Raw genomic sequence first — 23,035 nt, 5'->3', positions numbered from 1 at the left:
CTGAACGGGACTACAATAATCCTGTCACCTGGTTACACTGTCACTTTAATCTGTTACCGTCACTTTAAAACCTGAAACATTGTCACTTTAAATCTGTGTGTCACTTTAAATCTGTGTTCACTTTATGTACAGTTCATATTTTTACACTTATTTTATGCATATATGTTATTTTAGTCTCTTGTAATATTTATATTTTTCTTATGTATATTTATACTTTTTTTACAAAAGCATCTCTTTTTTACTTTTTTTACTTTTTACTTTATGCTGGTGTTTTTTGAGTGGACAGCAAAGTAAGAATTTCATTGTACAGGGAAACGTGTTTCTTTACTGTGCATATGACAATAAACACTTTGAATCTTGAATCTTGAATCTACACACATGTAGGCTTCATATGAACGCAGGCGCGCGCGCTCAGGAAGGCACTGAAATGAAACAGAAATGATGATAGGCCGTGGAATTAAGCATGAAATTGTTTTGGGGTGTGTGTGCGCATCTTCCCTAAATAGTGTCTGGGGAAATTGTAGGCTTAAAGTGTGCAGATGCTCAACATAGGAAAGGAAAATTACAGGACTCATTTTATTCAAATAATTTATAAACAAGCATAATAATAGTAACCTATAGAGTTATGTACACAACAAATGCCTTTACAGCCTTTGTTTTCAAATAATGCTATGAGTAGACTTGGTGTCCAACTTACAGTGTTATTTTAGCTATAAAATATATAAAGTTATAGTTTACTCGCTCTCTCTTTTTCATACTTTAAGGTTCCACTTTGAGAAGTTCTTTATTTGACATGGATGTATGGACTTACTGTAGGCCCAACTGTCTTATTTGTATTTGTATAAACAGTATCTTTCATTAAAAAGACATCTCTAGCAGTGTTTCTTTGACAACCACTTTCACTTCAAGATGGGAATTGTGGCGCTGTGGCCATCTCTCCCAAGATGAACGTCTCTGTGAGTAGTGAAAGAGCCTCTTCCATGTAGGCTACTGTGCTTTATTTAAATTTATTTAAACAACACAATGTGTGGATTTATCCTCTGGTTTTGTCGTGTGCCTCCACATAACATGTAAACAATCATGGTCCAGCCCTGGTCTCAGGTCTTTTGGAAGTGATGTTCCCATTTAGTGAGAAATTGATGATGAAATGCAGCACATATGAGTGCAGACCACTTTGAGTGACGCCCCTCACTGTTGTCAAATTATGTTTTTATATATATATACATATAAATATTTTTATTTTATTTTTTTCATTTATGCCCTACATTAATCAGGTCAACTCAAAGTATGTAATTTCTGCCACTAGGGGTCTCTCTACCAACAACAATAACATAAGATCCAGTTCAATGACATAGTGCTGTGAGGGATCATCGGAATTGTCGTGCCATTTGCTTCAAGGCAGTTTACTGTAAAGATTATTGTAGGTTTAAATTGAGTGCCTCACAATGGGCTTGCGTTAATAATGGTTTTCTTTTGCAGACAGGTGCTGTGGGCTCGCCATGTGGGAGCTTTATTACACCGGTGGTGGTGTTTCTTCACAGTGCTCCGTTTTCATTAAGGTGGTGTTTGAGTTTGTAACAATGACCACTTTGGTTATTTTCTACACTGCATCTGCTAAGACCTGCAGTCATTTTAAAATGTTTTTCTATTTTTCAACAAATGTACTGAGTGTGTTTCAGACTGGTGTGCTCTTTTCATCCTTTCATCAACATTTGGCTGAAGCGAAGGCTGGAGTAAACTTCTCCCTTTTCCGCTGAAACGTGTTGCTCTATGTGTGCGACTGAAGCAGAAATGTGCACCATGAGGAGTTAACATTGGTTATCCTTATTCCTCACGGTTGAGGGATGTCCCTCTTTCAGAATAAGGAAGTTCCTGTTTTTGATAAAAACAGCTCTGTGGTATCCAAAAACCGCTTCAATGGATGGACTTTCATGGTTGTTGCATACGTTTTTATGACCTTTACTGTTACTTATGTGGGCTGCATTAGAAACCATGGGCAGTTCAGACACTGGTGCGCTTCCTTTAAGTCTTATATATTATACAGATCTAAAGTTCAGTCAGTAATGCATGTGACTCAGTGTTTTTTCCTGACTTTGCACTAACTGCCATAGTAGCACATTTTCTACATAATAATTTCATTTTCTTTCCTCTCTTTTTTTGAGCTGGTGAGATGAGGCGGGAGAGTCCAACTGTCACTGAAGACAGCAACGAGATCAGCAGGTGAACTGAAAACATAGCTTTATTGCATTACACACGCTTATATATGCTGCATATTTATTTTATATGTTGTTTTATTGAAATTGCAGTGCTCATTTTAGGTCATTTTGACAGATTTGATCATTATTTTTGACTACATATCTGTCATTTCATGAATGTGTTGATTTTTTGTTTTTCAGTTTCCAAAATCTGTGTATTACTCGTTTTTATGTCACGATAGCATCACCTGGAAAGACTTTGCTGTTGATTTGTTTGGAAAGTGCCATGAAATTAAAGGTTGGTTGATTTGTGTGTGTGTGTGTGTGTGTGTGTGTGTATGTATTTGACAGATGTCTGCGACTACACCCCTGTTTCTCCTCCTGTAAGTCTACACACACACGCATATATATATATATATATATATATATATATATATATATATATATATATATATATAAATATATAAAAAATCCACAATTAAGTGCTTTGAAAAGCATAACTTAAATAACTGTAATAATATAACGGTAAGGCCTTCTTGGCCGATCAGAGGAGACACAGGCAAAGCGTCACTTTCTGTTGCAGTGGTCAGACAACAATGTCACCCTGCGGGAAATGAGATTAGTTGGTTTGGACAGATAAAGAGATTGAACTATTCCTGCTCCACATCACACTGGAATACAAATGATGACGTCGCACACAGACCTCAAATAGAAGAGATGCTGCTGCGCAGTGTGAAGTTACAAGCGAAAAACACCTCTGTCTCGTCGCCGTTTACATGTATACACTCAGTACATTTACTGTATGTGCGTGGATTAGCCGAGCAACAGTTAAAGCACTAGTGCGTGGATTTGCCTCCGCCTAGCATGTCAATCATCACTGTGAATCTTCCCACTGTCCACGCACTTGAAAATATTCAATACTTGAAGACGACAGAGAACGAAGTACAGCCTAGATTTTGCATCTTTGTCTGCGTCTACTATTATTTCCAGGTCAAAGCAAAAGGGGGTGGAGCTTTGACACATACACAGTCAGTTGGCGTCCAACTGAATGTATTCATGCCGAGGAATTCGACTCCTAATCGCATTATCTGAGTGTGTTAGTCCAACATGACCATGTGTAGTTTGAAAGTCCAGTTTTAGTTGAACTACTGCTGTAATTCTGTAAGACTTGTCCTTCTATCCTCAGGGTCACTGTCAGCTGTTGCCGTCTTTTGCATGGGGCTGATGTCTGGGGCTGGAGGAGGTCTGCTGCTGGGAGTGACAGCAGTCGTTGCGGTTCAGGCCCTGGAGCTCCTGGCTGACAACACGCTGCTCATGGACCGGTTGGAGAACTACATGATGGGTTTCCATACGTCAGAGGCAAATGAAGGCAAATTGATAAAGAGCAGTGACGGCAATGTCTTTAACACTTACTTATCTATATTAGTGAAGGATTTTGGTGTGTTTTCCTTTATCGTGTCATTACCTGTGGAAATATACATTGGTTTATCGACATATGCTTTGGTGATTTCAAAATGCGGTGATGCGGCGGTAGGAAAGGCCCTTGCGTTGGCTGGACCAGTGTGTCTAATGAGTGTCACTGCTATTGGATTAATTCTGGGTTTCGCTCTAAAAGCTTTTCTGTCTGTTATGTCCAGTGTTAACGCACCCATGTGGTTTTCTATTTCACTTTCATTAATGTTACTACTACTATTATTATTTTTGTCCTTTGTGGTTTTGCTTTCGCCCACCTTTTCTCGCATTATCAGGTACACTAATTATATAACCCCATTTATAGTTTCTCTTTTATCACCAATGGCAGTGGACAGTACTATGGCATTGAATTTACATTTCAAAACAAAGTTGTATATAATGGTTTCTTTGATTCCATTGATTTTCGGGGGAAGTCTAAGCAAAATCCCGTGTGAGCTAAATGCTGCATCTGTTCCACTGATGTTAATTATAACAGATATATTTAACATGGCAGGGCAGCCAATAATAACCTTACAGTCACCAGCATCCACAAATTCAAGCAGTGCTGTACCTGAGGCCATCTTTATTGGCATTCTAACTTCTCAGCTGTTGACCGTGACTGTAGGAATGTCATTATTTTTGTCGTGGCACAGGAGTGGAGCGGGTAGAATCTGTGCTACTGCAGCTGGTTCTGGTGCTGCAGTTTTAAGTATTATAAAGTGGGCTCTACCTGCTCTGGGTCCAGGTCCCTCTATAGGAGCAGTGATGGGGGTGACAGGAGCAGTAGGGGTGTCACTTTCTGCAGCAGCAACAGCAACAGATCGCTATGGTAAATTAATAGATAGATATGGATTGGTAGGAAAGCTGGGAGTGGCAGTGGGAGCAGGTGTAGGAGCTTTTCTAACCTCATGTGCCCACAGTGGGCTGTCGGGAGTGTTCATGGGACTGTGTGCCACTATGATTCCTGTTGGACTCTATCTTAAACAGGGCCTTTTGTTGCTTCTGCGGAATGTTCGGCATTATAGCTGCTTATTTGTAATAGCTCTTGTTTCGCTGTTATACTTTGGTGGCAGCTTTCTCTGCATTGCTCTCTACAGCCATAATCAACTAAAGTCCAGTCCCACTCGAACTACAATTAATTTAAATGATATCAAATAATGAATAGCTCACACATAGGTCCTCTGTGCAGGCAGATTTTTATAACAATTGTATGTTATCTATCCGTCTGTCTGTGCTATGGCTGTGGGTGGAAATATTTGGTGGACCGGTGTTTGTTGTTACTATGGCAACATACAGTATGTCCAGGACGCCTTCTGTTGGTATACTTTTTGAGATCATGATTTAAGGGTTTTTCAGTGTTAATGTTTGGTTCTGAAAGCTTGGAAAAGCTAGCAATAACAGGCTTCACTTAGGAAAAAAAAAAAAAAATGCAACCGATATGTTCTTCTCTCTTCTCCCACCGGCCCTGTTGTCAAAGCTCCACCCACAAAACACTGCCTCTAAGTGGTGTCTTCCTCTCTGTGTTAAAATCTCACACATAGAGCTGTGTCTCAATAGTCAAGGCTGCAGGTGTGCAAGCGCAGAGCTCCCTATACGCAGAGTATGCAGAGTATGTAGGGCCCCAAGTACCTGGTGGGGGCCCCAAAAATTAAGGTTGATAAAAAATGTCATGATAATCATTACATTATTACATGAAAAAATATATATAAATTGGTTATGAACAGGCCCACCGTTGTTTTTTTAAATGTACCATACCCTATCCCTCAGTTTGGGCAAATTAGATGTAGTAATAATGCCAAGTAAGAGATTCAAAAAGTAAGAAGAGAAAACTGCGAGATGACGGCCGTGCACGGCTGACCGAAGCTCAGCGCGCAGGTCATGCAGCAGCCGCAGCCCGGCTCGCGGACTCTCTCGGCGCAATCTTTGGGCAAAGGTTTGCACAAAACGCGGCGTCTTGGAGCATATGGTGTCAAAGAGAGGAAAGCACTGTGGTGACTTTTCTCTGGGCAGCTTCTCTCTCATTTACTTAAAGCCACTGGCCAAAACATCTCAATATTCTGTTACTTAATATGTACATTTTCAGACCAACTATGCTTAGGGCCACCAAAAGCTTAGCAGCGGCCCTGTGCAAGTGTGCAGTGGCCCTTTCGGCCACACACTTGAAGGAGACTGAAGTCAAACGCTGTAAGAAATGAGATGGTCTAGTCCAGTGCTGTAAGAAGGGAAACATCTAAAACATGCAGGGCAGGTGTTCCCAAGGACCAGGATTGGGAAAAACTGAGTCCACATAACTCATGGGGTTTCCCTTCTTCCCTTAACAGAATCCAGCAGACTGAGCAGCAAGAGGTTAAATGTCGCCCTCCATAGTTCAAAGGGGTGAATTACAGTTCTTCTTGCCCCTTGAAACTGAATTGTTGGTTTTACCTTTAATCAGCAAAAACATGCTGAATAAGATACATTTAAATACGTCTGATATAAATGAACTATATCTAAAATACAGAATGTAGAACTATTTATTTATTATCCACAAATGTAAATTCTTCAGAACTAAACTTAATGTGAAATACACTTAACTTGAAATAATATAAAGTTGAAATGACTTAGTCCCCGGCAATATTAAATGATTAAATTATTATTATATAATTATTTTATATAATAATTAAAGGTAGGCTGGAAGATCTCTTTGTGGAGCATTTTTTTTACTGAGTAGCTTAAAATCCTCTTCCTATTGTAACCAATAAATGAATGCATTGTCACAAAAATGAAAATGTAAGTCACCTGTGGAACAGGCAGGCCTTTAAAATAAACATCTAAATCATATTAAATGGCCCAAATGAATTAATTGGCTCGTGATGCATGAATCAAACTGCCATCATTGAAAGTTCTCGCAAAGGGAAGTCTGAAGGAAGGGGCTTTTTGAATCCAAACGTAGCCTACATGAGCTGTTTTTCAAGGACCTCCCACCCTACCTTTAAATCAATAAATACATCCCCAAAAGAATTCATCAAAATCTGCTGCTAGGCATTTTCAGTGATGCTGCTCACAGGCTCAACAGACTTGAGGGACAACAACCTTAATGGTCAGTCGCTTTGGAGAACTACAGGACCTGGATTATACCATGATGCAGTCAAATCCAGTTCATGCCCTGCAACAAATACTCACACAATCACTGTTCATAACAGATCGACTGAAATTGTTAACAAAGAGGTTACAAAAGAAAATGACTGTAGTCTCATCTGACAGCCCTGACTCACGTGTTTATATCGCAAATCCATTTTATTTGTGCATCTGTACATGCCACATTGTAAATCCAGAAATGTCCGTGTGTGTGTGTGTGTGTGTGTGTGTGTGTGTGTGTGTATATAAGCTCCACATGTGATAACATTCTCCCATTTCTCATGGTGGAAATATTTATGCTTAGTCCTCATTTGAGCGTGCAGTTCAAACAGACAGGGTCCAGTGTTCTTTCCTCCTTTTCCAGACGCACTCAGCCTCCGGGGGGCCTTCTCGTACAAAACGAATCATTGTGAGCGAGACCCTCGCCTCGCTTCCCCCTCTGCCCCCAATATATGTGTGTGTGTTTATATCAAAACCTGATATCCATTTTCCATCACTCCTCCAGCTTGGAGGTGTTTATTTTTAGCAAGCAAGGGAAAGTTTCAAGGGAGCCGTGATATGTAAATACTTCTGATCCATCACAGGTTTCCCCATCGCCTGATGATGTTTAAAGAGAAGATGATGGCAGCAGGGTGTGCGCCGAGTATTTTTGGACACTGATTTTTCACAACAATTCATAGCATTGTACAGCGGGATTGTTCCAGTAAATCTGGCTCTTTTTTTGTGTAAATATCATTCAATAGGAGACTGATTGTGTATATAAGAATTAGATCACTGCATGACCACTTGCCATACGCTTTTGTCATACAATGTTTGAGAATATGTTACTCATACTCCCTGCTGCCGCACCTTCTAAGATTTCCCAAATAATTTCAGCCGCAATAAATGGTATGCTTTGTTTTAATAATAAACGTGGAGCTCCTCTCAAAGAGGTTGGTTTACATCACTTTGACCCACCTTTAGTTACGGATATCTGCCCTATACGTCAACCACTTTCTTCTGATAAACCAATTGCACTCGTGTCCAATGTTTGCCATCAACACAGTGGAGCTTAAATAAAAGGAAAAAAATACATCATTTTACAATGTTGCTTTTCTTCACCTATTCGTTGATTATAAGACATTATGGAGACTAAGACTTGGCAGATTTATTCTACTTTTGCTTTTCGTTTTATCATAAAAATCCTAGTATAAGTGAAGCTTATACTGTCAAGCTATTCCATTGCAGTGACCCAGCAAGCAAACACCTTGCAGTGGAGGAGATTAAACCCAGGTAACCATGAGGTAGAACACCACATGTGGATACATCATACGTGGATTAATTCAGTGCAAACTACATCAATATTCTGACAGCTTAACTAACACTTTCCTCTCGCGCCGTGTCATGGACATTGTCATATTTTGTCTCGCCTTATGCGATTAGTAACCACTGTCTGTATGTAGATGCTTACATTTCGGGGCCAAAACAACTTCTCTCTGTTGTTTTCTTGCTATAGTTTCTATATCTACACTCTGACCCCCTAAATTGCTCCCAATAAAAGTAAACTCACGGTTGACCAGTGGCATACCACTGTGAGAGACTGCACTGCACATCCAGCTACACCTGCCACATGCCACACAATGTCCACGCCGCAATACATGTCCAGACGGCACAGTTATTTACAATATGTGTATTGAAAAAGACGTGCATCAAAGATGTGTCACTTTCATATAATCCTCTTTTTGCAACCACTGGCCCCTGATGGTGATTCACGGGAATACAGCTTTCAATCACTTCCATCGTTGGCTTCGCTTTTGGACCCAAAGACTTGAAAGCTCATCTGCTTTCAATTCCCATACAATTCAAACACTGTGATAAATACAGGTGTAATTGTTTAAATGAATGCATATCTCTCCTCAGGATGTTGTCCTCTCTTTAAAGGAATACTTCAACGATTAGCATTTAGCTTTGTATTACTAGAATAGGGGAAGTATTTTTGAAAATTGTGCTTCCCAACCTCAGTTTCCCCTGAGTTGAGAAATATCTTCATTCTATTCTTTGTTATGTGCCCACCAGTGACACTTGGTCCGGTTAGAGTAACTATTAACAAAGATGGCGGACACTGTTTACATTCTGGGAATGAGGTCTCGCCCCCCTTTGCGTTGCAGTTTCAAGCCTTGGACCGAGGCTCGGACCAAGTGGGCACGTAACAAAAAAAGAATGAAGATATTTCTAGGATATTTCAAGGGAAACTGAGTTTGGGAAGCAACATTTTTCAAAAAGACTAGCCCTATTCTAGTAATACAAAGCTAAATGCAAATCGGTGAAGTATTCTTTTAACTGACTACAATGAAAATGTCACAGAGGCCACATTCAGTGTTGCTTTGGAGCTCTTGTGTGTTTGAATCAAGCCAAGAGGCAATACAGTAATGTAACACAAGCCCATGATACGAGGATGCAGCAGGTTGATTCTGGAGGAAAAGCTCGAACTCCAGTGTATTACAGGCATAACAAAGAATAAGAGGCCACTCTCTCACTCAATGTCTACCGCATTATCCTCCTCATGAGGGGGTCGCGGTGGCCTGGGTGAACCCAACCAAGTCTGCCAGTGATCTGAACCAATCCCAAACACCTGTGGGACCTTTTGCACTAAAGGCAGGATTAAAGCAATGATGACAGAGAAGCACTGTAGAGCAGCTAGGTCTCGATTTGGCTGTTGTTTCCATTTCAACTGACTTGCTCCACGGAGCAACCTCGGCAAAAGACACCATTACTAGATAGCCATCGCTACTGGGAAACTCCAACAAGCACTGCTGTTGATATGTTTGTCATCACTCTGCATACATCATCCCGATCATTGGTCTGATTGGTTGTAGGTCAGTCCAATTGCATACAAAGGTATTAGCCAGGCTAGGGTCACAGGGGGGGGTGGAGCCAATCCCAGTCAACAGGGTGACAAAGTGTCCAATGAACCACTGCAAGTTTTGGATTGTGGGAGGAAACCCACACACTGGTGACCTACTTGCTGTGAGGCAACAGTGCTGGCCACCATGCCACCGTGGATTTTCAGGGGGAAAATGCCAATACATTTAATGTCCAACAAAAGAAAAGTGAAGGATAACTGTGATGTCAGAGACGTAGAGGTTTCTCACGTCTTGTAATGAAGCCATAATCATGTGGACGCGGTGAAGAGAACGGAGTTCACCAGATCAACAGTTCAAAAACGTTTACTTTTCCATCCTCTTCATCACAGGGACCCGTCTTGTCTCTGAAAAGCAGAGCACTAACAATAGACTCCTCTCTTGTGGAGGAGTGGCGGCCGGCCATGTGACGGACTCGCCCAGAAGTTTGTAGAGTGAGGTTCACGTTTGGACCTGGACCGGAGCTTGTTCTAGAAGTAGCTCAGAGGATGAAAGTAACAAAATGTCCCGCAGGCCTCGGTCTGATTCACAGAGCTCATTCTTGCCTTAATGCTGTGATTAGAGCTCAGTGCTGCAGTGCTGTCTGAACGCCAGCTCTTTCCTCCCTCCAGGTCTATGCTTGGAAACTGCAGCCAAGTCACTGCCAGGAGAATGCAGTGCACCGTTCTTTGTTGTTTCACAAACAACAAGACAACTCCCCGCGTTAGGCCTAATGTCTTCAATATGGCTCGAGTTATTGTGCCACATTATGTATTCTGTGTAAGCGTTTTGCTTTGTACATCCATACAACACAAAATTATTTGTGGTTTGTTTACAAGAGCATTTTAGATTGTGTTATGATACAAGGAGTAAATACTGTCTTTTCCCTCCAAGTATTGTGGATGGAAGACCTGACTCTAAACACTCAACGATATGTCACCAATGTCCTCAACCGTCATTACGCCGTCTGCCTGGAATGTTACATCTTAAAAATGTTATCACATTTCACTATTTCCAAAGCAGAAAGAAGCATCACACGGCAGAAAACTGAGGCTGGACTGTGTCCAACTCCCAAACCAGAAACAAAAACATTTATGGGGCTTCTTTTACAGATTTCCCCCCCCCCTCTTTTCTCTGAAGTATATAGAAAGAGTCGTGGAGCAGGGAGACAGGAAAGAACTGAGAACCAGGCAGTGAGAGGGGGGATGGTAGTGGCTCGGTTTGGAGGAAATCTGGAACCTATAAACTTGGGCAACTTCTATGACGAGAAGCAAACGTCACGGCGGTTCAATTTGGTTGGCTGTGCGATGCACCTTTGTCTCCGCCTCGTCCCTTTGATCAGACCAATTGCTCAAGATTCATTCTTCCTGTTGTCTTAAGCTCAGCTGTCCTAAAAAAAAACCGTCCTGGTGACCAATCAGTGAATGGGATGGGAGGGAGGCTGGAAGTTTCATGGTCCCCTCCTTTTAAAAAGTCAGATTCGTAGTTGCTGCTGTCTCACATGCAGCTACAGGAGCGCGGTGTGAGAACAGTCCAGGCTGCTGTGGTGTAGTGTACACTGACAGAGAGTGGGAAGTGATGACTGGAAGGTGTGGACGAAGAAGCAAAGTTATCAGCCATCCTGGCTTGTCATGCCTGAGTTGTAACAAAGTGTGAAGCTGACGACAGAAGAAACACGATACGTCAGAAGAACACGGAGGGGAACAGGAGGAGTTCCTGAGGACGAACTGTGTGAAAGGAGCAGAGGAGGAGCGGAGCGTAACACTCCCTGAGATACTCAGAGAAGTGACAGATAGAGGATCGAGGAGAGAAGACACAACGTGGCCAAAGCATGAGAGAGGTGGAGCAGTGTAATGACGACCACCCTGAGGGCGGGGTGGTCTCCAGCAAGGAGAACACGGGAAGACCACCTTCTAATGCATGTGCTGTTGTTGTAGCAACGCCGGGGGTCACCATGCGAAAGCGGCAGACTGGCTCAAATTCAGAGGATCACATTTCCACAGCTACACCCGTCACATCAGGAGACGAGGACAAGGTCAAGCCGGGGGACGACGTCCAGCTCTACACCCCGGCTGGAACCAAAAGACTCAAGAAGAGTCCTCAGCACCGGCCACCGTCCTCGGGACCTTCCCTTTCTCCTGTCCCTGGTCCCAGTCCTGGAAGTCTCTCAGCCCTCGAGGACCCACACGCCCAGCGTGTGATTGCCAACATCCGGGAGCGACAACGGACACAATCGCTGAATGACGCCTTTGCGTCATTGCGTAAGATAATCCCCACACTCCCCTCTGACAAACTGAGCAAGATCCAGACCCTTAAGTTGGCATCGCGCTACATCGACTTCCTGTACCAGGTGCTGCAGAGCGACGAGATGGACGCGAAACTGGCTGGATGTAACTACCTCGCACATGAGAGACTGAGCTATGCCTTCTCCGTCTGGAGGATGGAGGGAGCCTGGTCCACCATGTCAGCTGGTCACTAACTCGGCCTGAAAGCAATAAGATTGGTCTGTTGACAGAAACTTAAAAACCTAAAAACATATGACGGACAATTAGTCTCGACGCAGTGCATCTGTTCCCTCCATGGAAAGACCACCTGACACAAGATGAGAATACAGTTTGATATCTTTAATATTGAACTAGATATCAGCTGTAAATACGAAGGCTTGTGATGTCATTGTTTTTGCTTATTATTGCTCGTGTGTGCCAAAGACACATTTCCTTTTAATTTTCTTTAAGATACTTGTATCAGGACAGGCGACAGACACAAACGAGCCTGACTCCACACAACATTCTTTCAGTTCAACAAGCTGATGTTCAGGATGCTCTCTCCTAATGTTGCCTCCACACAGCAGCACAGTGACCCCTCTGACCCCTCTGACCCCTCTGCTCACCCCAGAAAGCAGAAGCTACACCTTCATCCTCATCTCTTCAACCTTGATTTTACCGCCTATAACTGCTGTCAGTCACCATCATCATCATCGTCATCACGATCATCATCATAGGTATGCATACTTTGAGCCATATTTGATGCTTATGTCATATTTTTCTTTATGTCTGACTTGTTATGTTATAAAAAGAGATCAGAGCTAGAGGACAAAATTGGATGTTTCAAGACAGATCCGACCTTTGCCTTTTCCATAGTCTTTCAACGCCAACTTTTCCGAGACTCTGACACATACTCGGGATCCCTGACCACCCCTGAACCCGAGCGACAGTGGAAAAGAAGCTGTGGGCAGCTGTCCTCCTGACTTCACTTTCTCCTCTTCATAACCAAAACCAAGCTCCTTTGTTTTTTCAAGAGCCAAAATAAAAACCTCTCCTCTCGAAATTCCTTCCTCTCATTTTGGCCCAAATTTGCTTGCGTTGCACGAAAGCCCCGATACAGTGAGCTGACGAGGAGGCGTAATGAAAACAAACGGCCTCTAAAAGCCATGAATCACGTGTGTCACCATCAAAGAGGAGGCTGATGTGGCTCCCCCGCTGGGCTTCCATACATAAACCTCTGGGAGTGATAGAGGAGGTGAGAGCTGATTTATACACACACAAATGAGCGTACATGTACTGGCGTAGTCATGCACCCACACCCAAGCGCACAAACCCACTCGTGTTGACTTTAAAAAAAAAAAGAAAAAAGAAAAAGAACCCAAGCGCTGTTCGTTTTCTTTAAAAGTTGACGTCTATAATTACCAAATTATACACATGCACCAAGCATTTTGTATTATTGTAGCTCTGATTTAAGAAGAAGAAGAAAAAAACACACACCACCTGCAAAACGTGGCCTTCCTCTCATATTAAGCCACACTACAAGGTAACAGGAGTTGACACGCTGTGTGTATTCAACACATATGAGAAGCCACTTGGTTCCTTCGTTGCCAGTATGCAGTAGCCTAACATTAGAATGTCCCAGGGAGGCGGCGGCTAATGTTTCCAGCTCTCCTATAGAGACTCATGAGACCTACAATCAGCCGAGGACCAACCTTCACTGACACGTTAGAAGGCACACGACATTCAAAAACAAGTCAGCTGGAAGATACAGAGACAGCTAAACTTTTTTAAAAGCAACTTTTCCTTCAAACCTCATCTACGATGACCTTTCTGCTCCGTGCCACGTTCAGAAGATTCGACCTCTGAATCCAACACAGCTCGCATGATTTTCCTGTCATTTGTGGTAGTGCAGTGGGAGATGAGGTACAATGAGATGTACTTTTATTGACCCTGCATCGTGGAAGCTCAGAAATCGAAGCTGTATGAGCATCTGTGGGCGAGAATGACTCGCTCCTCCATTGTTGTTCGTTTTTGCAGGTCGCTGATGTTGTGGAACATATTGGTGAGAAAAGGGTTAAAGGGTCTTTTAGTCAGAAGAAGTCCAGAAAGATTGTTTACAAATAATTACTCTGGGAGGAGGAAACATAGGCTTTAACAAAAACAAGAAGGTGGCCTCACTCTTGACCTCTCCCTTGAAACCGCCGCCTCAGACGAACTCTGACAGAAAACACGCGTTGAGCAAAACACGGTGCAGCAGCCGATTCATGATGCATCTCAGCCGGCATCAACACTCAGAGGTTGAGTCCGACACGGCCGTCCCTCACATGCGTCACATCTGATCTGATCGGCAATCAGATTTCTTTGTCCACACGGCCCAAGAATCTGATCTAATCTGAGTCACATTAGCGGGAAACATTGGATACGAGTCACTTCCGTCTGGTCTACTGAACAGCCACAGTTCAAGCATGTAAACTGAGGTCAGTTGAAAAATAAATAAGAACAAGGCTGCTTTCTTTCTCCTGATAGAAGTAACTGTGCCTAACACGTGGTTACCACGGTAACATGTCTGCGTTTCTGTCTTTCCAGCTGCCGATGAAAGTGACTGCGATCCTCCTTGTACATCTCAACGTCAGGCAACCTTTTTCCTGCTACTCAATGCAAATGGAAATGATGCAAATGGGAACCTTTAGGTACACCGAAAAAAAAAAAAAAAGAGCGAGAGACAATTTATTAAAATAATTTTTTTTTTGTTGATGAAAATGCAGAATGACTTTGACAATATGTGTCTCTCCTGTTCACACTTAATATGTACATAGGAGCATTTCACTGGAGTAAGACGATAAGACGTCACCCTCAGACGGGGATCAGTGTCTTCATCTCTTCTACATTCGTTTACAGAATGAGGGAGGGGCTTTTTGTTTTCCTTTCTTTGGTTTTTTGAGGAGCATTTACTTGAAGTATATACAGAGCTGGAAAAAAGCCCGACACTCAGCACAGAGTGATGGATTATGAACAGTACGAGCAGAAACAGTGCGTGTGCGATTGTTTGTCTGAAAAATTAAAGTGTCTTCAAACTTCTTCCTGAGGCTCCTGTTGTTTTTGCTTAAATAATGAAGATGGAGAATGGAGATTTACTACTAATGTCACCACACCCGCTTCGTCTCCTGTCTCACTTGTTAAACTGTCTCTCCTGTTTCCTCCTCCTCCTCCTCCTCCTCCTTCTGTCTCTGTCTCTCTTTCCTTCTTTTTTTAATGAGCTCTCTCTGTGCCTTTGCCCGGTCACTCACAAACAGTTAATCCCACCAAAAAGAACACGTTAATGTGCATTTAAGGACTCAGGGATTATTTATAGCTCCGTCTGGACTTAAATTGTAAGTTGTTGTTTTTGTTTTTTCCCCCCCCTCAGTCCATCTTAATGGTTTAAATGTTCCCTTCAGTGAAGGTTAAAGTCTATATATAGAAGTATGGCTGAACTAAAAAAAAATGCTGGCAAGATGAAACGATGGAAAACAATGACATTTTTTTTTGATAATGGACGTCATACAAACTACTGATTTGCACGACTGACCATAGCATAATGAAGTAGTCAGAGCATTAATCTGAGGACACATTTGACACAAACGCCTCAGAACCACGCACGGCTCAAGGGTGGGGAAAGAAGACCGGTGCAGCTTGTTACACTCAGGTGCTTCCACTTTTCCTGTTCTGAACGCTGCAGTTTTTTGTGTGCAAAACACATATTTTTACTTCACTGACCTCCTGTGCTATTTCACACCCAGCCCCAAACACAAAACCTGCGCAGACAGGGCTTTGGAACACAGCTTAGAACATTCTATTTTCCTCTTTTTTTTTTAATGTGTTTCTTATTTCCAAAGCTACATAAATAGATTATACAATTATTTTTCTCTTCTGTTATCATAACTGAAGAGTCTAGTTGTCAATCAAATGGTTTTGCATAGTAGCCCCACTGTTACACTGGGAAAACTAAACAGAGTTTAATTGAGTTTAAAATCCTTCTCCTGATGCGTTCAGTGTGATTACAGCACAATCTACAATTGTCTCTTGCCAAAAACATGCTGCCAAAGCCTCAGTTTTATCTTGTTTGAGTTGGACACAATCACGTGTGCTCATGGGTGAAGTAAAAGTGGGAGTTTTGACAGACCTGAGCGCTTTGCTTGCTTGTTTCTGTGGATCCTGGAGAGGTGATCGCGGGGAGGCTTTCGCAGCTGTGATCAATGCCAAATCATTGATCACATCGGGGGGGGGGGGGAAGATGGGAAGCAGGTTTTTTTCTTCATTCTGAGATAGACTGACAAGTAATTATGGGCCTTTTTCATCACAGACTAGTGTAAATCATCAAAAAAAAAAAAGTTCCATTTATTTTCTTCAGTGTTTAACTAAGCACAGCCATCTTTGTTGTTGTCAGTAGCACTTTTCCACTCAAAGCTGCTTTGCCATCGCATTTTCTGCGCGAGATGTCAGGAGGCAGATTTATTCCCAGTCTGATCATTTGCTCTCTCATCATCCTCCACTGGTATAGAGAAATTAGAACAAGATGGAGATAAGCGAGAGATGAGTTGACTTTAATTATTATTATTTCATTTATTATATATATATTTTTTGTTATTTGTTTCATTTTCTATACACACAGTATTTCTGATTTTCCTCCAAGTACCACCAGAGGAAGCCCGTGTGTACCACAGTTTGACAACGAAGGATGTAGGCTCCACGTGAAGTTCTTTTCTATACAGTATGGAAATGATAACTTGTCACCATCATTAATTGGTTTCCATCATAGACTAATATTCTCCTATTTTTTTTATATAGGACAAGCTTTTCATGCTAAAAGAATCAAATGAGTGTTTAGATCTCCGCCGTTGCAAATGCTTCCATATTTCATATTATAACATGGAAAAGGAATATGTGGAAACTTGGTTCATACTGGAAGTTATTTTTTTTAATCAAGAGGAAAAGACAAAAAATAACAGTAAAAAATAGAGAATCTTTCTATACATACACATGGTAGGAAACTGAAGGGGGAAAACATAACACACAGGTAAATATTAAAAGGATGAAAGCATGAAATAAAGTTTTCAATGTCACGTTTATAGATACACAGAGTTACTGTAAGTCCAGTTAGTTAAGAGTTACCAATACACATGCTGCCGAATGCATCAAGGCACATGTGTGACATGTGTATTTTGGTCTTGGGAGTTTCTATTTACAATTAAGAGCTGAGGCAGCACTGGCCTCTACATAAGTCAACAAAAGAAACAGCTACTTGGGATATAATACAGGAAGGAGAGGTCACTTACAGTATCAGACACACACACTAACATACTCGCAGGTGCATACACAAAACATGGAAGTTTACATATGTACTCATTCTCTCTCTCTCTCACACACACACACACAGGGAGACAGTGACTTCATTGACACCGCATGCACCTGCTGTGTAAGACTGAATGAACACTATGAACAAAAAAACGAAAAGAGTGGCGCACTCTTGGGTCACACTCAGTTATAGAATACCTGTCGGAGCGGTGGTGAAAGAGCAGAGGTTCCACGGAGGGACCTGCTGTTCCTGTGTCTAACGTAAAAAAGCTCTGAGGCTGTCTGTTGGGCAGACTCTGTCGAGGGTCTGACGGTGAGAAAAGTCAAAACTCATCACTACCCCAAACCTGAACACTACTGATGTTCAGGTCCTTGCAGCATGCAGGTGGAATGAACTTGCTGTGCAGACTGCACTGATTTCAGTCCTTGTGTTACACAAGCTGCACTAACTTAAGTCTCTCTCTCTTTATCCAAACTGTCAACAAGAGGTAAAAATTCAACTGTGCTGCTTGGATTAAAAAGTCAAAAGGAAAACTCTAAGCTGTGAAAGCAGTACGAGTAAAATATGAAATTCATGAGTCTTGGTTTCATTAGAATGAACCTTTAGTGTCTAAATGCAGCTTTAGAACTGAAGTATAACAAAGGGATAGAAAATTCTAATTTAATTGATCTATTTAGATGCAGCTATCTGCAGCCATAATTCACAGAGAAACTAAATTGGTCCAACCTAGTGTGCATGAAACTTTGTTTTCCCTACATAATAAACTAAGAGCAGAGCCCTTACATGCCCTCGCGGCAGGGTGCTCACAAAAGTCTTTCAATGTACTGCAAAGACGACCAACACAGCTACTGTAGCCTGATTTGTCGAGCCTGAACGCGACGAGAGGAACGGCTGCATACGAGAGTCACGCATGGGGGAAAAAAAAACAAAAACACTCACAAACAAAATGAATGGACTGTGATTCAACCTGGAACTATTTTTTTTTTAAGACAATGAAGAAAACATTAAACCCAGACAAGGCCACGGTACTCATCATCAAAAAGTCTGCATATACTGTAGGAAATCCACAGGTTCAAAAATAAGCAGAGTCACTGTAAGAGCACTGTTCAGACTGGTCCCTCGTGCTGCTTTGCATATACAGTCCCGTTGCCAAGGTCGGGGGCTGTTTCAAGGCAGTTTTCTTTGGGTGATGTCCATTAAGTGCGTTAACATCATCGCCACCATAGAACAATACAATGGTCCTCAGTGGTGTCCCGGTGGAAGGAATGCTCCTTTAGTCTCAAACATAAACAGTGACGTACAGTATTCATTACGCGCGGTACTTCCATAGTTTGCCCTTGCTTTGTACATGTATGTAAAGGTTTGTGTAAAGTGTGTGTCTGTGTGTGTGTGTGTGTGTGAGTGCAGTAAGACACTTAGGAGGAGTGAAAAAAATATACTTCATAGGAAATACCACTGCACAGTATTTACGTCTCCTTAGAGGCGTCATAAGACATGGGAAATTAGCAAACACCATTTCATCCAGATCTTCAAAAACTATTAAATAACCTAGAGAGAGGAGGTGTGTGTGTGTGTGTGTGTGTGTGTGTGTGTGATGTTTTTTTCCCAGAGATTTGGAATTTCATACGGTTCACATTATGGAATGAACAGTGCAATTAAACAACGAGGACATGAGCCCTTTTCTTTGTGTCTACAAAACCACAGTGGTCCACATTGTGTCTTCATCTTCTCTCCGTCCCTCGCATTCTCTGTCGTCTTCTTTTAGTGGTTAAACTATATGTCGTGACGTCATTTAAAAAAAAAAAAAAAACACCTTTCCATACTCGTTTTGATGTGGCTGCTTCTTCTCAGCTTACTTTTTTTTTTTGCATTTTATCCATTAGTATTGCGAGTACATGGAATATGATTTTCACTCCACATCATACAGTAGGTTCATTCTGTGTCCCACTTGGTGACAGCTGCTTCAACTGAGACATGGGAGGCAATGTGGCACAAGAGAAAATAACTCGTAATCCAACGTCTCATCATCTCCTTCTGGACCCCGACTCTTGGTCCTCATCTTCAGGCAGAGATTAAGGCAACGAAACAGCTGCTGGTATATAGTGCTTCAAGAAAGAACCACAGCTCCGCTTGAATTCAGTTTCTTCCTATAGGTTTTTTATGGTCACAGAGCTGTGGATCTGCACCTCTGAACATACACACACACAATCCAATGTAAGTCAGCACACGTGAATGTTCTTCTTCTTTTTTTTGTTTTTTGTATTGCTCTTTGGTGAGGTTTCAGAAGGTTTCCCAGCTGCAGGTAGTGCTGCTGCTGCTGCTGCTGCTGCTGCTGCTGCTGCTGGCTCCATCTGAGAGGTTACCAGCATTGAGGTGGAATCACATGTCAGGTCTGTAGAGGTTCAGCATTGTGTGTCGGTGAATGTTCTTGCTTGCGTGTGTGTGTGTGTGTGTGTGTGTGTGTGGTGAATAAGGCAGATGGGTGGGGCTCAGGTATTACAAAAGCGTCCCCCGTCGTGGCGATGTGACGATGTGACTGCACAAGGGAGCTGAGGCTACAGGTTTGGACCCCTGTTCCTAAACTCTGTGAGGTGATTGGTCGTCTTCGTCTACATGGAGTCACTGTCGTGCTCCATCGGCTCGTCGGGAAGGCTGAGGAGAAAAAGGGGAAAAAGAGGAGTGAGCAGAGATGGGGACATTGTACACTATGAAAGTGTGGTATGTTGTTTTGTTTCTCTCTTATGTCACAGTTACAAAACTGCTTCAGGGTGTGTGCAGGAATCCTGAAGTTCATTTCAATATCTTTTTTAAGTAATCATGCTCATGGTTGGTTTTAACAAACGCGGGGAGGAAAATAAATACATTCATGCATAATTTTTACAGTCAAACTCCATGGACTAAAATGTAATACCTCAAGAAATGGTGACTTATCAACTTTTAATACTTTTTAAGACCCCGCGAACGCCCTGTGTAAAGTCTGTATGGATCATTTAAATAATAGCATCGGTTGATATTATTCTGAACGTTTTGGAGATAAAGTAAGAGAGTGGAGGTTGAGATGGTTTGGTCACGTGCAGAGGAGCGATAGTGATTATCTTAGACAACAGGATGTTGAAGATGAAGCTGCCGGGCAGGAGGAAAAGAGGAAGACCACAGAGAAGGTTGACGGATGTTGTGAAAAAGTACATGAGGACACAAGGGAGAGGACAAGATGATCCGCTGTGGCGAGGCCAGAAGAAGAAGCAGAAGAAGAGGAGAATGAAAAAGAGGAAGAATCCCATATCGGCCCATGTCTAGTGTGTCTGTGTGTGTGTGTGTGTGTGTTCTACCTCTTGTTGGAGAGAACTCCCACAGAGAGCGAGGCCAGAGCATTGACCGCATCCGTTTCCTCACAGTCTCTCCTCTGAGCGGCCAGGTAGGACAGACCCACTGATCCACTCTGAGCCTTCACACTCTGCCAGTACTGACCTACAACACACACACATACAGGTCACTGGGGTTATCACACAAATGCTGCACTCCTGTGGATCGTGACCTCATATCAGAGAAGCCAGAGGGGGGGAGAATAAAGATGGAAGACAAAGTAACTCACTTTGTCTCTGTATGACAGTCTGCAGTGACTGGACTGCGTTAGCATTGGGCTTCTGAAGTAGCACGTCCTCTGACAGCGGCTCCTGCAGGACAGAGAAGCAGCAGTGATGACACAGTGAAATCAGAAATCACCTGATATTTACATAATTAAGAGTTATACATGATGAGAGCAACAATCCACCAGGACTCAAAGGCTGCAGTGTGCAGTTGGCGATTTTTGTTGTTGACATTATTATTCTGCCTCTGTTTATCTCCATGAACAGCAACAATATCATGTAATTTAATTTGGATGCTGCGTCGTTCACATGAAAACAGACTCCGTCAAGCATTCCTATCAAATTTCACTGAACTGCTTGAGGACTGGGTTTTCTGAGCAGTAGAATTCACGAGTGAAAGCGCTTGTGTTTACGGTCATACTCCAGTCTGTTTGCAGCCGTGTTGCTTTGCTAGTGCGAGCGCCGTCATCTGTCGTGACTTAAAACCAATCACTTACTCTGTGTGTGTGTGTGTGTGTGTGTGTGTGTGTGTGTGTGTGTGAGTGTGTATCTTACCATCGCTATACCAAGAAAACCAGTCATGTGTAGCTGGTTTAAAAAGAATTGTTTGAACTCATCTGATAATAGTTTGAACGTAACAGACATTTGTTTATATTTAAAAGTTGTGCGCTCCACTTTCAAGTCATTTCTGGACGACAAACAAGCATACGGATCCGCAGATCGATGTTCTACACGTGCACACTATTGTTTCTTAATAGCTTTATTCAAAACAACAACAATAAATATTTCAGGGGCTACGTAAAGACAACCCCATTACCCAGCATGCCTCACCTGTATACCCAGAAGAGCACTGACACAGGCTTCAGATGCGTCACAGATAGCCGTCAGGTCGTGACCTCCCTCAAGGGACAAAACCACACGACCGCCTGCCAGAGACATCAGCTGACGGGTCAGGAAGCTGAAACCTGTGGTAAACGAACACACAGAGACAGGTTAATATAAAGTATAACAGTGTCAACCATTTGAAATTTAAGCTCCAGTGTATAACATTTGTGTGACATAACTGCTTCAAAATAAAATAAAAATCATTCATAGCCTTATAGACCCTTTCGAGAGCTACGTCACAGAAATACGCGCGCACAGTTTGGGGTCAGAAAACACACTCGTACCTTTTAACTTGCGTTTGTAGAGCTCACTTCATTTCATGTAAGTTATCATTTACCAGCTCTTTCTGTTAGATTACCATGAAAAGCCAGCAGACAATTGCCGTCGGCTAGTGCTAATTTATTTAGGAATTGTTCGCGGTCCTTAATCAACAGCGAAAGAACATATTCAGAATTATTCGGTGGAGGACCGTGGACATACACGCTCTTCGCTTACCTGTTGTTGACGTTTTCTGACCCTAAAGTAAGCGCGCATTCTCGCTAGGCTTGGAATGTTTGTATACGATGAAAGGGTCTATAGGAAGCTTTTTATCTATTGCTGCCATTTTGTGCCACCAATTTTCTACGGCAGCCTGAATGGACAGCGCAGACAGAGCAATAGGATGAATATGAAATAAGATGGAAATGGAAAAACAACGTTTTCTGGCATGGTAGGGCCACCGTAGTTTCTTGATATGTGTGGAAAAGGAAGTGTTGTTGCAGTCTGCAGTCTCACCATTCGATGTCACTCGTTCTTAGACACTGGGGCTTTAATATAAAGCTTGGTAGTTGAGCTGTAAGACTAACGCACCTTCACTTACTTTAACATCTTTACTCTATTAATGCCTCTGAAGTAACGCTCATCCTTTTGCTGAAAAATGAGACCCTAATGGTGAGGACTTGAGGACGGACAACTACGCTTGCTTACATTTGGCGGAGACCTTGTACCCTCCCAGAGGAGCGGGGTTTCCCTCAGCAGCATCAAATCCGGCCGACACCAGCACGACATCGGGGGAGAACTCCTGGGCGATGGGCATCACTACAGACCTGCGAATACACACACACGGGCTATTGTAATAAAGAGGTTGTGTTTTTATTAGTCCTTTTCTAATCACTCAGCCTGTTTTGCCATATTCAATGCATTAAATGTTACAAAACATTTCTGCAGAGACCAAAATCCAAGTATCTTATTATTCTTATTTGCCTTATTTGTTGTGTGTACATAGGGGCCTTAATTATATTATAATATAACATGTAAATTAGAACAAATGTGTCTTGACAAC

General features: G+C 42.3%; 2 protein-coding genes across 7 annotated transcripts in view; one reads left to right on the top strand and one right to left on the bottom strand.

Annotated features, from left to right (window-relative positions):
- Nucleotides 1–11,086: 11,086 nt before the first annotated feature.
- On the top strand, nt 11,087–14,584 carry LOC131467985 (twist-related protein 2-like). Of its 2 annotated transcripts, none has more exons than XM_058641804.1 (2): nt 11,087–12,644; nt 14,494–14,584. In XM_058641804.1, the coding sequence occupies exon 1, from the start codon at nt 11,475–11,477 to the stop codon at nt 12,120–12,122; it is 648 nt and encodes a 215-aa protein (XP_058497787.1). In that variant the 5' UTR covers nt 11,087–11,474; the 3' UTR covers nt 12,123–12,644; nt 14,494–14,584. The 2 variants fall into 2 exon arrangements, with proteins under 2 accessions (XP_058497787.1, XP_058497788.1); XM_058641805.1 differs by lacking the exon at nt 14,494–14,584 and adding an exon at nt 12,784–13,083.
- Nucleotides 14,585–16,838: 2,254 nt separating this feature from the next.
- hdac7a (histone deacetylase 7a) overlaps nt 16,839–23,035 on the bottom strand; it is a 60,778-nt gene continuing 54,581 nt past the window's right edge. For 4 of the 5 annotated variants that reach the window (XM_058642995.1, XM_058642996.1, XM_058642997.1 and 1 more), the window contains 5 exons: nt 22,681–22,799; nt 21,661–21,794; nt 20,835–20,916; nt 20,572–20,710; nt 16,839–20,461 (listed from right to left, as the gene is read on the bottom strand). In XM_058642995.1, the coding sequence (XP_058498978.1) occupies nt 20,233–20,461; nt 20,572–20,710; nt 20,835–20,916; nt 21,661–21,794; nt 22,681–22,799 (703 nt within the window). In that variant the 3' untranslated portion in view covers nt 16,839–20,232. The remainder of the gene's footprint in view (nt 20,462–20,571; nt 20,711–20,834; nt 20,917–21,660; nt 21,795–22,680; nt 22,800–23,035) is intronic. The other variant, XM_058642999.1, reaches the window with a different exon arrangement.

Source organism: Solea solea, chromosome 11 (assembly GCF_958295425.1).
Source record: "Solea solea chromosome 11, fSolSol10.1, whole genome shotgun sequence".
Classification (NCBI taxonomy): Eukaryota; Metazoa; Chordata; class Actinopteri; order Pleuronectiformes; family Soleidae; genus Solea; species Solea solea.
The sequence above is the reverse complement of the archived record's forward strand: the minus strand, read 5'-3'. Positions and strand labels throughout refer to the sequence as shown.

Excerpts from the sequence above, each read along its gene's own strand:
- LOC131467985 (XM_058641804.1), top strand. The coding sequence starts at position 11,475 with ATGAGAGAGGTGGAGCAGTGTAATGACGACCACCCTGAGGGCGGGGTG.